The sequence below is a fragment of the Archocentrus centrarchus genome, chromosome 20, assembly GCF_007364275.1.
Source record: "Archocentrus centrarchus isolate MPI-CPG fArcCen1 chromosome 20, fArcCen1, whole genome shotgun sequence".
In the NCBI taxonomy this organism is placed as follows: Eukaryota; Metazoa; Chordata; class Actinopteri; order Cichliformes; family Cichlidae; genus Archocentrus; species Archocentrus centrarchus.
The window spans coordinates 24541079-24558165 of record NC_044365.1 but is presented as its reverse complement, the minus strand read 5'-3'; the positions used below and the strand labels follow the sequence as shown (position 1 = coordinate 24558165).

The window sequence follows — 17087 nt, the reverse complement described above, 5'->3', positions numbered from 1 at the left end:
ATCAATTAATTAATTAGTTAATTGAATATGAATTATTGATAAGCGACAGTGAGCAGTAAGAACCAACGTCCCGACCCGCCACAGGCTCGGAGGAGCCACGCTTTCATGTGTTTGTATTTTCCGCCATCTGCTGGAAAATGAGAGGATGACACGCAACGTGTGCTGTTTTCTGAGGCTTAAAAAAACACCGTAAATATTTTATTGGTTTGCAAAAACATAACGTCAGCAGAACCGATGAGTAACTGTGATTCATATTCACTTTTCTCACGCCAAACAGCCTCTAATTTCTCTCCGTGTTTAGTTTTTGAGGGCGTTACACTGTTCTTTGATTTTATTTGCAGCGTGCCTCATTGGCCTATATTTGTCTTGCATTAGCGAGAAAGAATGCCGCAGAAAAGCAGCTTTATATTTCGTGATTTATAAAACAAAAGGACACCAACACATCTTTATTACCCTAGATTTTCAGTGTTTTCCATAAGAACGTTAAAATAACAATAAAATGACAGTGCTTTTCCTCCTCACCTGTGCACGAGACCTGCGATTTCCGAGTATCCATGAAGGCAGCGCGGGCTCTCGGGCGCTGCTGATGCGGATGTTGCTGCGCCTGAGCCAAAAGTAGCACAGTTGTTTCCGAAAAGTTTGACCCAGGTTTTAATGATGTCGGGCACTCTGCAACAAAAGCAAGACAATGCAGCGTTATTGGTGCTCGCTGCGATTACCTTGGCACTCGTAACCATTCTCACTGTGTGGAAGTTAAAGCAGTTCAAATATAGATTGGTAAATGAAGCTGGGGTTGCAATGTTTTATGGTAAGTAGCTTATTTATTTTCACAGCATAGAGCACGGAAGCCGTTATTCAGCAACACTTCCTGGACTCCTGGGCTTGAAAGATGTATCAAAAATATCGAAGACATTTCTGACACATTTTGGGGGGGGGGTCTTCATAGGGATGCAGTTTAGGACACCATCATTTCATTTTGCTTTATTCACATTTTGTTTTTTATGAGAGCATACAGCATTATTAGAAAGCTCCTGATATAAAGGTGGCACAACCAACCAGTTAGCTCATACTTGAAAATACAATAATAATTGCAGATTTGCCACAATATGTAGATATCCTGCCCATATGTGTTTTTTTTTGTTGTTGTTGTTTTTTTTGTCATTTGTTAATGTAATCTCTTAGGGACTTAACCCTTTTAATAAGAGCTTTGCTTCTTGTAATTCATTTGCAGGTATGCTTCTGGGGTTAACTGTGAGATTTTTATGGCATGATAAAGGAGGGCATTTGGGCAACGCAACAGCAGTGAATGGTGTAAACTGCACTCGTCACATCTTGATGGTCAACACAACATCACACAGACATGTCAGAAACCACAGATGCGCAGCGGACTCAACACCTCCTGCAGTAACTGCGGTAACTGTGCCTGTTTGATCTGACCTTCCCTGCAAATACATTTTGAAAGAGGATGAGCCCAGCAACCTGTCCTAAAATAACATTTGCTTTAAAAACCTGCCTAATAAGCACTGCCTTAGGAATATCTGAAAAAAAATAGATGTACAAAGGATGGTTTACTGTCCCCTGATGTAATTTCTTTTGTCTGAAATAACTTTTGTTTTCATTGACTTTTTCCTTGATTAGATCTATATTTTGCCCCTTGTGCATGCTGGGTATTTACATCAACAGAATCCCCTAATGCTTCTTAGTTATTGGTTTTCCTTTAAACTTGGCATGGTTTGTTTGTTCTTAGAAAAGGAAGAGCGTGGTGGTGCAGGGAAAAGGAGGACAGGAGAGCAATTTAACCTTTATTAAGGTTTAAGCAAGGATCAGATAGTGGAGATTACATTTTCAGGTGTGCTGTGCATATAAGGGGAAATTACATTTACAGGACTATTAACTGATACGTATGTAGTCCCGTCCATATCCACTCAAGTAAATAAAGCAACACAAAATGTGTTTAATCGCTGAACAATAAAGCATTTAAATTAAGGCTTTGCTAACAACTGTGACTCTTTTTCATGAAGTTGTCCTCTCAAGACATTTTCCCAGCTGTGTTTACATGCAGCAAGCTTATAATGAGATACTCTTGCAAGTGATATTGGTGCTGGATTTCTCTGCAGTGCAGGAAATCTGTGAGATAGTATCTCAACAGGCATTGCAGCTTTTCCCTCTTAGATAAAGTTGGACACCTCATTTTGTGTCAGAGAGTGCAGGAATGGATATAAAAATCAGGCCTTTTTTAAAAGCTTTGATGAGGTCCCAAATAGTGCTATGACAAAAGCTTAATCAGGTAAAAAAAAATTTAATTGCCAGCAATCTTCATTTGCTTATTTATTTTTTGAAAAGCTAAATAGTCAGTGATTCAGATTATTCAAGTACCATAAATTCATGTTTTTTTTTGTCACTGAGGTGCAACAGGAATAATGCTGTAACCTCAAGCCCCGGGGCTGCAAACTAATCACAGCAGTTATTTGTTAAAAAGGAATTAGCAGAGACTCTAACATCACTTCTAAGCAGAAAAGGCTAAGCCTTAAGAGCGGACGTTTGGCTGTCATTAGTATGAACACTGTTTTCTGCCATGCTTTCATATTTTAGCGCCATGATCAGAGATTTGTCATATCAAAGAAGCCAAACGATGAACCGGAGCTGCAGCCGCACACACACCAACAAGCTTAAGAGAATGTGGAACGGGTGCGTTCGAAATTGTATTTCTTAATCTCAGCGCCACATTTCACCGCAAGAGAAAGGCAGTAGTGGGCTGTGAATGTTGCGTATCATCCCGGCCAAGTGTAACTCTTCACTAATGGCTTGGGCTTTTTGGCCCCTTTTGAATGCAGGGGCCTCATTAGCAAATCAGCAGAGGCTACCACAAAGGCCATTACATTGGTCAGGCCGTTCCGTGTTGCCTTCACGCCATTAAGCCTGATACATACGGGGTCCTAGCAGGGAGAGATAAGGATTTCATTGCATTACTGAGTCCATTATGTGCCACTGGGGAGTAAGGCATTAAAGTTTGTGGTCTGATTAAATTTAGTGCTGCTCAGCTGAAGAGGCAATTAGTGCGTACAACACACCTCCATCCTCGACTCTGTGGTGCAGGTGGCCCTTTGTATAAACCCCCCAGAATATGCATAATTTATTGATTACAGTGTATCTGTGTTAGTATGTGTTACGCAGTTTTGTATTTGTCATACACAGCCTGCATAAATGAAAAACAATGCATATATATTGTGCCGTGTGGGTAATTGCAGTCACAAAATAGTAATTTATATTGAGCTGGGTTATGGTAGCAGAAAGAAAGGAGCAATTTGTAGCTCAAGAAACACCTCAAGTGTGAATTACTGAGAAAGCAACTCTATAGGGGACTTTACAGCATTTGAAATATTAATTTTAAAAATGCAATCTTCCAAATATCCCCACTTGGGTAAATATTCAATAAAATGGAGCACATTTCGGAAATAAGATATTTACAAAGACAGGCCTACTTTCATTCATCTAAATATTCATGCTTCTGTTTTTTTTTTTTTTAATTAAAAAAAAAAGCAAGCCAAATCTAGGTCATTCTAAAATGTCTGTGACCACAGCAGTATTTCAGCACGCGTCACTTCCCCATCTCACTCCTTTGGACTGAAATTTAATTGAACTTGAATTAAGTTCTGAGCAATATAAGACCTTGTGCAATGTAGGATCCAAGAAAAAGTAGCTTTATTTTGATCTGAATTAAATATCACTGCCGTTTGATCTTCAAAATGTACCCACAATAGACATAAAAAGGATTGAAGGATGAAAAACATGAAAGGCTACCTTGCTTAGCTGCTTGCATTGCATCACATTGGCTAGGGTGAAAAAGAGACTGTGAAAGAGCGTGCTATGCACAAAAATACTTTTCAATCTGGCTAGTATTTGTCTCAACAGTAATGCATTTTTTTTAAATGTGTTTTAATGTGATTTGCTTGTTTTCTGTGTGGCTGCAACAGAATTTATGATTACCATAAATTCTGGGAGCCACTATGGTGAAGCTTGACAGAAGCTTTTCTTTTCTTATTATGCTTTGCTTTAATCAGCATGAGTCAGAATGATTGGGCAGGATGCTAAATAGTACACAGTGATTTTATCATCAAGCTACTGAGGCCTCTAATGTGATGTAACCACACTGTAGCTGCCAGACTGAAAGTTTAAAGTTTGTGGTTGAGAAGAATTTATCACATTTTATTACTAAATTTTATTATTTAGGCATGCAGATCTTAAATGGAGTGGACCAAGGGAGACCAAGAACCAGTGAGGGCAGGCCATAGGAAATAATCAGAAATATTTACTAAACCACTTGGAAACTGATTAAAAATTCAGCATGATACAATGATTTTAATATTAATTCTTTCATAAACGTTCCTAAAGAGATCTGGCTGGCTCATTTAAATATGATATGTCACATTGAAGACTCAACTAACAAAATGCAGTATTGGATTGTTGAGTATTAGAAGCAAAGGACTGTATTTCACACATCCCCTGCTTTAAGTTCACCTTTACAAAGACAAGGAATTAGGGAATGGTGATGGTGGGCAGTGAGTCAAACCACAGTGAGGTCTCTGGAGCTTGAAAAAAGGCGACTGGACTTCTTTTTGTTTCTTGAAGACGTTTCACCTCTCATCCGAAAGGCTTCTTCAGTTCTCAACCAAATGGTGGAGAGACCCAGGTATTTAAACCCCTGTGGGCGTAGTCCCCTGGAGGTGGTTATGACCCTCTATTGATCATGTGCTTGAACACATGTGCCCAGGTGTGAAGGGGGCGTGGGTCATATTTAATCAGTGGTTTCAGTTGAAACCAACTTAGGACTCCGCTCCATTGTTTCCTGTGGCCTATTGAGGTCACTGGAACAAAGGTGTGAATGGGGGTGGAGACGTCTGGGAAGGGAGCTCAGGACAGCACTGTAAGCGGGGGAAAGTTGGTGACGTAATCCACCTCCTCTGTTCAATGATGGTTGTTCACAGTGGACATAGATGGCTTCTTTCACTCCTCTTTCAAACCATCTGTTTTCCCTGTCCAAAATGTGGACATTGGCATCCTCAAAAGAGTGCCCTTTTTCCTTCAGATGCAGATGTACTGCTGAATCTTGTCCTGTCGAAGTGGCTCTTCTATGTTGTGCCATTCGTTTGTGAAGAGGCTGTTTGGTTTCACCAATGTAGAGGTCCGAGCACTCTTCACTGCACTGAACAGCATACACTACATCGCTGATCTTGTGTTTGGCGGGTTTGTCCTTGGGATGAACCAGTTTTTGTCTTAGGGTGTGACTTGGTTTGAAGTATACTGAGATGTCATGCTTGGAGAAAATTCTTCTGAGTTTCTCTGACAAGCCTGACACATATGGGATGACAATGTTGTTCCTCTTGTCCTTCCCATTCTCTGTAGTTTGTGTTTGGCCTTCATTCCTGTGCATCTTAGCTGATTTGATGAAGGCCCAGTTGGGGTAACCGCATGTTTTGAGGGCTTTCTTAATGTGTGTGTGTTCCTTATGCTTCCCTTCTGCCTTAGAGGGAACACTTTCCGCACGGTGTTGTAGGGTCCTGATCACCCCAAGTTTGTGTTCCAGAGGGTGGTGGGAGTCAAAGAGGAGATACTGGTCTGTGTGTGTGGGCTTCCGGTAAACTTCAATGTTGAGGCTTCCATCTTCCTCGATAAGCACCGCACAGTCCAGGAATGGTAACTTGTTATCTCTGGTGTCCTCCCTGGTAAAACGTATGTATTTATCCACTGAGTTAATGTGACGAGTGAAGGCTTCTACTTCTCGGGTTTTGATTTTGACCCAGGTGTCATCTACATATCTGTACCAGTGGCTAGGTGCCATCCCTTTGAAAGAACCAAGAGCTTTACTTTCCACTTCCTCCATGTAAAGGTTGGCTACAATGGGAGACACTGGGGAGCCCATGGCACATCCATGCTTCTGTCTGTAGAATCCATCATTGTATTTAAAATATGTTGTGGTAAGGCAGAGATCTAAAAGTGCACAAATCTGATCTGGGGTGAGGCTGGTTCTGTTCAGTAAGGAATCGTCTTCCTGTAGTCGTCTTCTGACGGTCTCCACTGCCTCAGTTGTAGGTATGCAAGTGAAAAGTGAAACCACATCAAAGGACACCATGGTTTCATCTGGATCCAGTACAAGATTCTGGACCTTGTTAGTAAAATCTGTAGAGTTTTCAATGTGGTGGGGTGTGATGCCAACAAGCGGTGATAAGATGGTGGCGAGGTGTTTGGAAATGTTGTAGGTGACCGAGTTTATACTGCTGATAATGGGGCGAAGTGGGACTCCTTCTTTGTGGATCTTTGGGAGTCCATAAATGCATGGAGTGGCTTCTCCAGGGTACAGGCGGTAGTAAGTGGGGCGGTCAATGGCTTTTTCCTTTTCAAGTTGTTGCAGGCAGCAAACAACTTTTTTCTTGTAGTTGCTTGTGGGATCACGTCTCAAGACCTCATAAGTATTGTTGTCACTGAGGAGTGTAGTAATTTTGTTGTGGTAATCCGATGAATTCAGCACAACCGTGCACCTCCCCTTGTCGGCTGGCAGTATGGTGATGTTTTGATCCTTGCTTAGGGCTGTGATGGCCTTCTTCTCCTGAATGGTGAGGTTGGATGGAGGAAGTCTTGCACTGGCGAGAGTGGCTGAAACTTTCATCCTGATCTGTTCTGCTACAGGATGAGAAAGTTTGTTATTTCTTATAGCGGTTTCTGTTGCTGTGATGAGGTCTACTATAGGAAGCTGTTGTGGGGCTATGGCAAAGTTGAGTCCTTTGGCTAGCACATTTTCTTCTGGTTTGGTGAGGACCCTGTCTGATAGGTTCTTCACCCACTTTCCTTGGTTTCCATTGCTTATCGTGTCGTCCTGTTTGTTAACAGATGAATGGTATGCCTTGGTTTGCAGAGTTTGAAATTTACGTAGTTGTCTTTCCTTGCCTTTGATGTGTTGTGCGAGCTGGGCTTTGTCCACAAATGTAGAAACTTCTTCTGCGATGGTGTGAGGTAAGAGTGATGAGAGTTTCTGCTGAGTCTGGTGGATTTTGTTCTGGAGTGCATCTATGGTGAAATGGACCTGTCTTATCCTTTCACTTAAAAGGTGGTTCTGTGCTCTCCATAGAATTTGGTCAGCTCTATGTCCTTTTACTGTGGACCCAAGGTGCAAACTCTTGGGAACCAGTCTGGACTGTCTGCATCTCAAGTTGAAACGAAGGTGGTTCCTGTAGTCCGCTAGCTTTCTTGAGTCCCTTTCATACTCCCGCACCAATTGAAGGGTGTTCCTCCCAAAGTGCAAGGCAATATGTCTGTGTAGATTCTCAGTTATCCAGGTCATAGTAGTCTCTGGAGCTTGAAAAAAGGCGACTGGACTTCTTTTTGTTTCTTGAAGACGTTTCACCTCTCATCCGAAAGGCTTCTTCAGTTCTCAACCAAATGGTGGAGAGACCCAGGTATTTAAACCCCTGTGGGCGTAGTCCCCTGGAGGTGGTTATGACCCTCTATTGATCATGTGCTTGAACACATGTGCCCAGGTGTGAAGGGGGCGTGGGTCATATTTAATCAGTGGTTTCAGTTGAAACCAACTTAGGACTCCGCTCCATTGTTTCCTGTGGCCTATTGAGGTCACTGGAACAAAGGTGTGAATGGGGGTTGAGACGTCTGGGAAGGGAGCTCAGGACAGCACTGTAAGCGGGGGAAAGTTGGTGACGTAATCCACCTCCTCTGTTCAATGATGGTTGTTCACAGTGGACATAGATGGCTTCTTTCACTCCTCTTTCAAACCATCTGTTTTCCCTGTCCAAAATGTGGACATTGGCATCATCAAAAGAGTGCCCTTTTTCCTTCAGATGCAGATGTACTGCTGAATCTTGTCCTGTCGAAGTGGCTCTTCTATGTTGTGCCATTCGTTTGTGAAGAGGCTGTTTGGTTTCACCAATGTAGAGGTCCGAGCACTCTTCACTGCACTGAACAGCATACACTACATCGCTGATCTTGTGTTTGGCGGGTTTGTCCTTGGGATGAACCAGTTTTTGTCTTAGGGTGTGACTTGGTTTGAAGTATACTGAGATGTCATGCTTGGAGAAAATTCTTCTGAGTTTCTCTGACAAGCCTGACACATATGGGATGACAATGTTGTTCCTCTTGTCCTTCCCATTCTCTGTAGTTTGTGTTTGGCCTTCATTCCTGTGCATCTTAGCTGATTTGATGAAGGCCCAGTTGGGGTAACCGCATGTTTTGAGGGCTTTCTTAATGTGTGTGTGTTCCTTATGCTTCCCTTCTGCCTTAGAGGGAACACTTTCCGCACGGTGTTGTAGGGTCCTGATCACCCCAAGTTTGTGTTCCAGAGGGTGGTGGGAGTCAAAGAGGAGATACTGGTCTGTGTGTGTGGGCTTCCGGTAAACTTCCGGCACATGTGTTCAAGCACATGATCAATAGAGGGTCATAACCACCTCCAGGGGACTACGCCCACAGGGGTTTAAATACCTGGGTCTCTCCACCATTTGGTTGAGAACTGAAGAAGCCTTTCGGATGAGAGGTGAAACGTCTTCAAGAAACAAAAAGAAGTCCAGTCGCCTTTTTTCAAGCTCCAGAGACTACTATGACCTGGATAACTGAGAATCTACACAGACAAACCACAGTGAGGCACAGTCAGTTTTTCATGACTTAAAATGTTAATGTTTTGCATCCATAATTAGCAAAGTAGCTATTGATATATTACTTGCCATTATGCGATTATATTTCCAATGTTGCATTGAGGAATACAGGGGTGGGGTCACCAGGTGGGTGTGGTTCCACCATAGGGTCTCCCTTAGCCATGCCCCGAGTCTCTATAAAAGATGGACGTAGCTGTTGCGACGAGAAGGAATGGGTCTAACTTTGATACCACAGATAATCCTCCATTTTGAAGCACAGACTCTACCAAGAATTTCAAATTAAACTTTTTTAAAAATTTATTTTATTCAATATGACCCAAAGTGAGTGATTAAGCCCATAATCTCAGCAAGAAAGTGTTTTTCCCCACAGACTTCTACAGGACTGATAGTCTTTTTGTGACCACAGCTATTGCCATCTGGTGGCCTTTAGATAGAATGCAGGTTTTTCCAACCTGGAAGCTACTTCCATGGTTTACACTTTCTATGCTATTCTTTTTTTATCCTCCCATGCAAAATGAAGTGTGAGGACATTGTCATCATACCGTCTGTTCGTCCATCTGTCTATCCGTCTGTCTGAGGTTTTAACTTTCCAGTCTATAGACTCCAAAACCACAAAGAGCTGAGCCATAAGATTTGGAATATGTGTTCTTTACTCTTCAAAGATATGCAACATAATATTCATACACCCGAATGTATATACCCTTAGTATACTTTGGCTGTATTTATCTGAAGTAGAGAGTTAACAGCATGGAGAATTTCAGGCTCCTAATGCTATGATAATATATGCTAATAATGTGCAGCCTCTTGCTCATGGCTGATTGGCTTAGCCTAATCATGTGATCATATTGTGCTCTGTGATTGGCTATACCTACTTGACCATTATTGACTGAACTGGAGAAAGTGGGGTTTCCCCACATCTAGCAACTGACCTAGGTCACTGAACAGCTGGCAGTGGCTAGATAGTGAGAAACTGGGGAATCCCAAATTTTTAGGTAAAGGGCCAGTCTGTTTAAGCTACAGCCTTATTGATTAGCCTGTGACACCAACTTCTGATTGGCTGAGCACTGTTTAACATGTTGGTCAGGGATGACTCATCTCCATAAATAGTACAAACTATGACCCATCATTGAGCAACATTAAAGCCATACCTACTGCTCAGCAATATCAATCTCTTATAGCATGCATAAAAATGGTTTTAAATTAATGAGGATTGTTAATATTGAAAACACATTGTTGCTGGAATATGTATTGTATCTTTACTAACCCAGGGTGACTAAAAGTATTTGGATGAAAATTTAGGGCAAGACCTCCAAATTGGGGCCAAACAGTTTTGCAGAAGGTAATAAGATGTCTGCTGAAGGGTTTTCTTTTATGAAATGAATGGGCTGTAATGTTATCCTGACTTCTACATTTATTTTATATTTTCATTAATGGCAGGAGAATATCCCCGCCGGTGATGGGTCTTGTTTTTTATTATTTATAAAATGTGATATCTGGACACAATTGTGATATTGGTTTCAGTGAGAAAAGATGTGTGTTTGCTAAAACAGGGCTGTTGAAATGAACAGTGTGTGTGTGTGTGTGTGTGTGTGTAATCTATCTGCCAGTCAGTCACATTTAGTAAACGGGATTCTCTCTTGCTCCCGGTGGAGCCTTGTCAGTCACCAACACAACACCTATGTCTTTTACAGGAGACCTTTGATCTGCAGGTCCTTTTCAATCTGTTCCTGCCACCCATCATCTTCCATGGAGCTTACACCCTTAATCAGGTGAGACTGCTGACCTGACATGTCTCCCAAAAGGGGAAAAAGACACTATCTGTGGACCATTTCTCTTACTGTACATGTTGTCTCTATCTGTTAACTACTACTACTACATATGGTCACTGTACTGTTTTTTTTTTTTTTTTTATTACATAAAATGTAGTTAATGTGTTTTAAACTGTTTGGTTTGTGAGTGTTACTAATTGGACATAATTTTTTATTTGGTATTCTAGAAACGATTCATTACAAATCTGGGATCTGTCCTCGCCTATGCTTTTGTGGGTACCATAATCAGCTGCATGTCCATAGGGTAAGAATTCCTTATGCATTCATGCAAATAAACTGAAGAAAAATAAATGCTGAGATGTCAGACAAAAGCATTTTCGGTTTAGTTTATGGACAGCTTTCCCATTTACATTCTGAGTTCTAATTTAAAACACAAGCAGACTTATTAAGTCTTGGATTCATTACCGTTTCTCTTCCTGCTGTTTGCACAGTTCACATAAAAATTGTGTATCCTGCAAGATGTTCACGGAGCTGCATCTCATCTTTCAACCGTTTCTAAATCCACTGGCCATTCTTCAGTTCTGCACTACAATATACTGTGCTATTTAATAGACAAGAATTTTCATTGCAAGATTTGTGGAAGAAGTACAGTTCATAAAATCAGATATTACAGTTTTTTTTAATGCATCTGCTTCATGAATAAAAAAAAATCTATTTTTAAATAGCACAGGTGTCACCAATAGCATGAAATAGTGTTTTACAAATGTCCCAATAGGCCATTCCAATGTGCCAGGACCTCTGATTTACAATTAAGCTGAAATTTTAGGTTATTAATTACACCTATGCTTTTGGTTCTATGATTAATCAATATCTGTGTAAAATGCTGTAGTGCATTGAACTCAGCATGAGTAATACAGATTTTGGAGACAGCTACAGCACAGATAGATACTGATGCTGTTGTAGCCTGACATAGCTAGATGGCACTCTCACACTCTGGAGGAATTTGAGATTTTTTTGCAGACTAGTTGTTACTGGTGCACTAACTGTCGCACAGAAGATGTGTGAAAACCTCAGAATACCTTTGTTGTTGTTTTCTTGCTTTAACTTCAGGATGTTCTGTGATTAGAGGGAAAAAAAAGAACAGTCCAGGATTTTTGAACACAGCATTATTTAACGTAGCATTTTGTGGATAGTCTTGTAAATCTTCTGCTAGGTGTGATTGTTACTTGCGCTTTCTGTTTATTTAGAAATGATCTTAACTCCCTAATCATTTCAGATAATTATGGTTGAAGGTTATGCAGTTAAGATATTGCCTGGAATTAATGGGCTTAAAGATATTGCCTTCCTTCTTTCATCCATCTATGATTCCATCACCTGGAGCGGCATTTGTCAAACCTTCCAAGTCCCCCCTGGGAAACAGGAAAGCTTTTGTTCATGGTGGGTCATGTGCTCTGTCTTTGATGCTAAGGCACCAGACCTGGCCAATCCTGCTGCTTGTTAGTGTGTCTTATCCCACTGGGAATAGTGCCATGAGAGTTCAGGAACCTTACTGTCTCAATTTGCAGTCCTCCTCCTGTTTTTTTTTTTTTTTCTGTGCCTGCCTCTCTCATTTTCTCTCTCTCTGGATGTCTGACACACACGCATGCACACACACCTACACAATACACAATTAATCATCTTAACTCCAAGTCTTCCTTGAAGATACATGAATAACACAGCTTAGTTGCCCAACCTGAGGACAGTGCTTTAAATACTGGCCGCAGGGGGCAGGTCATGTGGTGTCACCAACAGAGCTTCGCCAGAACAGAAAGGTTCCCCAGAGGACACACTAGCATACTGATTTATTATGTCATGCCCCACACTAACTGGATTAGTGCTCAACATACATCAGTTATCACTCAGGAGCTGGACTGTTGAATGCTGAGTAGACATTTATCAAGTCTTTGCGTACAGTTTTTTTTTCTTTAAAAAGGAGATAATAGAGTGGAGATAGATTTATTTTAGTATTTCACTCCAGAGCTGATAAAAATATTGTGTCATTGTCACAATATCCTTCACAAAGTTTGTTAATGTTTTTTTTGTCTTTCAGGTCATTCTGTATACACACACACACACATACACACACACACACTTACTTCTATGCTGCTCTGTTATGTTGGCGAGTACTGTATATAACAATATCATAAATAGAAGGGGTGAGGATGGATAGGCACATCCAAGGGTCCATTTATCTAGATGAATGTGGAATTGAAGGTTATGGGCATATGGATACACACACACACACTCATTCACATTAACATTGTTAAAATAAATGTTTCCCGGCACAGTCGCAGCTTTGTCTGTCCATTTGCGCAGAGGAGCCACTGCCTGGAAACGGGTCAACTCACCTGCTGGTAGCGTCTGGCCTCATTACCCAGACTACTCTAGGGGAAGCCCTGCTGTGGTTAGAGGGATGACTGATAGACCTGCTCTGGCTGGCGCTCCCTGATGACCTCACCGTGTTTCCTTCTGTCTGTCTGTCTGTCTTCAATCCCAGGGCTTGCATGTACGGCTTCACCAGGCTGGTGCTGTCGAGCCAAGCAGCAGATGGAGAATTCTTCCTCACTCACTGCCTCCTTTTTGGTGCCATTATGTCAGCCACTGACCCAGGTAGTCGACCTTTATAAATAAACTTGTGCTAATAGCTCATCACTTTCAGTGGCAGCATTGATCTTGTGGTTTTACACACGTTCACGTCTGTAATTTCTGCAGCAGACATACTTTATTGCTTTTTTTTTAACCGCAAGCAAAAGATGAAATGTTTGGCTCTTGATCACAGTGGATATATAACAGGCACATGACAAGCCTCTGCCTTATACATACAAATTAGGTATAGATGTGTTGAGCCTTTCCAAGGAGCTACATAGTCCCCATTTCTGCAATATTTGGAGTTTTCATTTATTACTGCAGATTCACCGGGCACTTAATGTATTAGATAACACATTTAAAAAGGTCAGACCTGGCGCGTACTGTTCTTTCACACCTTATCTTGTTTGGTTTTAAGTAGAAAGGTGTAAAATTAAGATTGACAGCTAAACCTTTGTGTAACAAAAACTGACAGCTAAGGCTTCTGTATATGCAGGAACAGAGCCACAATGCCCACTCAGTAGATGTAACTGCTTTAAATTCAGTGCACCTTTCTCCTAAGTGGAATGCACACAATAAAATCAGCGGTCATCAAGAGCAGTCATGTAGGGTGTCATAAGGCATCCTGTGGTAATGTCCTCATTTGGTAATGAATTATTTATCCAGCAAGTGGTTGATATGTGTGACTGTCAGCAAGGAGCTGTAGATTATGGTGCACTGATTGACTTTTTTGCCACGACATGCTGTGTTCATCCCTGCCAACTCCAGCGCGTTCATTGCTTTGATTTGAATCACACTGCAATGCCTCACTGGCTGAAATGTTGAGATCCCGCAGCTGTTTCCGTGTTGTAATGCAGCGCTGGTTTTCTGACTTTCTGGGAGGGAGCTATCTGAATTTTCCTCTTTTTCTCTTCCTTGTACATTTTCATTCACAAGACTGTAACAGCAAAACAGAAACTGACTCAAAGGCGTAGTGACTCTGAGAACAATGTAGTGCTGAGGAATAAAGCTTTTCGCCCATGTCATTACCCTTGCTTGACAGCTCTCTGGCTGTGCTGCTGACTCATTGCATAAGTGTTACTAAATCACGGTTTAACTGAAATAATGGAGATCTTGAATGTTGTGAAAGTTACCAAAGACTCACCGCCAAGCTTTGAGTGAAATGGAAACCCTCTTTATTTGCCACTTTCTTGCATTTGGACTATTGAATATACATCAGGTATCTGATAGTCCAGGTTCCTGCTGCTGGTATAATGGCTTAACATGATCCCTCTCTGAAAGCAGAAAGGAGAAGCAACAAAAATCTAGTATATGAGGTTATGATGTACTGCACAAAACTTTTATTTCTTTATTCTGAGGTTTATATTTTATCAGACAGTAGCATCACTGAGCCGTCTGATCCCACATTTATTTTTCAGCTTGTGATGACTCCAGACATATAGACAAGGTCTTAAAAGTTATGCAAAATGCCTAATTCAATTTCTTTTCTTTTCTTTTTTTTCAGTTTACTTTGAATAAAGTGAAGGGATATGTAATTTGCTGCAGAACTGAAGCACCCTCAGTTAAAGTTGATTTTGCTGTATTGCTGTAACTACCACTGAGAACACTAAAGTAATGCTCCCTATATTGTTTCCTTGAAATTACCATACCATGAGTTATAAGCAAAGTATACATTTTGAGCTTTGGAGGAATCTGATATTCATCCATCCATATTTAAGAAAAAATCATTTGTATTTCACTCAAAATCATACTCCTGTCAGTGTGGAGGGTTCTTTAGAGCAGCATTTATTTTCTATTGGTATTATTCTCTTTTCAGACACATGACTTGGCTCAGTTGCCTCAATATGCCAAAAATGTGATTAGCATAGTTGCCTCACAGAGCGCGATTATATTTGGACTTTATCCTGGGTCCTATTCTTTAAGAATTTACACATTCACTTCTTGTCTGTGAAAATTCACCCCTGGGAAAGATCGACTCCAGCATTTGCTGACTGTTCAAATATCTAAGTAGGTAAATTTGCAAAAAACTCTATGTTAACATTTCACCTGTAGTGTTTCATAAAACGGGCTTCTTCTGGGTTTTATTCATCTTTTTGTTGGCAGTAGAGACAGGCCTACAGTCTCCAAGTTCCTATTTGCTCCTTTCATTTGGCATCTATTGATTTTTTGAACTTTTTAGTTCTATAGAAGCCCCCACAGCACCGTAGCCATGAAACCTGTTCTTCCCAGACTCGGAATAAAACACATGGTTCAGGTCACAAAGTGGAACACCTGCTGTGCTGCATCCTCTAGCTGCAGGGATGGTAACAAAAGGTCGGTGAAACCCTCACTTAACTTCTCAAAGGAATGACTTCTGTTTCTGTGCTACCGTTTTGGCTTTCTTCTTTGAAAATATATTCTTTTTTTTTTTAAGTAGTTTTATGGATGTCGACACTGCATATACATATTTCTCTTGGTATGACAGAGTCAGAAGAGTTTGTTACAATTGCAGGCCAAATGTCAGGAGTAACTACCCATATTTGAAGTGAAAGTTGGAAAAACCAATTAAAAATAGACATGACTCAAGTTACCAGCAGCATAGCATCATCAGACACAGAATCTAAGGGCACAGTGTCTGTTTACTAAGCACATATGCAATATGTATATGCATAACCGGCTTACAAAAGTAATATAAGACAGAATTCTGTGACTTGACTCTGTATTGCATAATATATGATCATTTATTGTTTGGTTTCATGAACACTTCACCAGTCATAGATTTTGGTGCATCAGTAATTTCCACTGTCTTGCATCACCTCTGCTCTTAATAACACTTAGGTTTGTGAATGTTTTTTTTTTTCTCTCTCTATTCTTTCTGGATATAGGATTTCACCCAGTCCAAATTTCAGTCTTCTGTCTTGCTTTTCATTTCATTACCCGGAGTCATTTACTATGGAGCCAAGTTGTTGTAATACTTGCAGAATGTGGTTTGGCATTGTCTTGCTTAAAAAGAAAAAAAAAAAAAAAAAAAAAAAGTGAGGCCTTCCTTGAAAAAGATATCTGGCCACATTCACTAATATGTGTGTATAAATGTTTTTACCTTACGCAAAAAAATTACCGTCAGATTCACAATGGGCAGTTTTGTTCTTAGTGAATCAGAATAGAATAGAATAGAATAGAATAGAACAGAAGAATTTATTGTCATTATACGTCAAGACATACAATGAAATTACGTTCCAGAACACTCATCCAAGAAATACAAACAATAAAACAAACATGGTGTGATAAGTGTCTCAAGTGAAGCATTCTAAATCAACAGGCGTGTGCTTGTTATCAGCAGCCCACATTCTGTCATTTCCCAATTTCACCACGTAAGCAAATGCGTTTAGCTCTAGGTGTAGAGGAGAAAGCAGCCTTCACCACTAAGGCAGCGAAGTAAGAACATCTTCGATGGAAGACACTGACACAATGTCGTCTAAGGAGGAATAGAGAAAAGGCACATCTTTTCAGTGTTTCCTCAGTGTTCAATTTTTTCTAATGGAGATCCCAAATACTGTTTCTTCAAAGACACTTGTGTTGCTAAAGTAAAAAAGAAGAAAAAAGTCTTCATCAAAGTTGGAAGGGAAAAAAAAAAAAAGACTAACAGGGCAGAAGAAAAATACAAAAACAGGTAGAGGACAAGGAGCACCTGATCTGAACCCAGATCAGGTGAAAAACATATTGCCAAGAAATTAGACTGTATGTGATGACACCCAGTAAAGATGGTTGTCATTTTTAATAAACAAGATAAGAGGCAAGCTAACATAGAGGTGGCAAAAGCTGCATTTCCTCTAGGTGCAAGCTTGGCTAACCAAGCTTGCTAGCACAAGCTGATAAATTGACACTCCACCATTTCATTTATATTAGGTAACTTCTGGCTCCAAAAAACAAACATTGTAAACGCTGTGTTTTTGTACGCATAGTCTGAGGGAGTTCTAACCTGAACAAATTCAGGTTAAAAAAAATTGTATGTCTGTACAGTATATTGTGCTTCAAAACCTGTATACATCAGCATATGTTT

The 17087-nt window shown here is 40.6% G+C and overlaps 1 protein-coding gene across 1 annotated transcript in view; it reads left to right on the top strand.

Moving 5' to 3' along the window:
• Positions 1-633: 633 nt before the first annotated feature.
• LOC115799747 (sodium/hydrogen exchanger 9-like) overlaps positions 634-17087 on the top strand; it is an 80801-nt gene continuing 64347 nt past the window's right edge. Inside the window, exons 1-5 of the mRNA XM_030757019.1 lie at positions 634-808; positions 1232-1413; positions 10346-10423; positions 10651-10727; positions 12960-13072. Of these exons, the coding sequence (XP_030612879.1) occupies positions 655-808; positions 1232-1413; positions 10346-10423; positions 10651-10727; positions 12960-13072 (604 nt within the window). The 5' untranslated portion in view covers positions 634-654. The remainder of the gene's footprint in view (positions 809-1231; positions 1414-10345; positions 10424-10650; positions 10728-12959; positions 13073-17087) is intronic.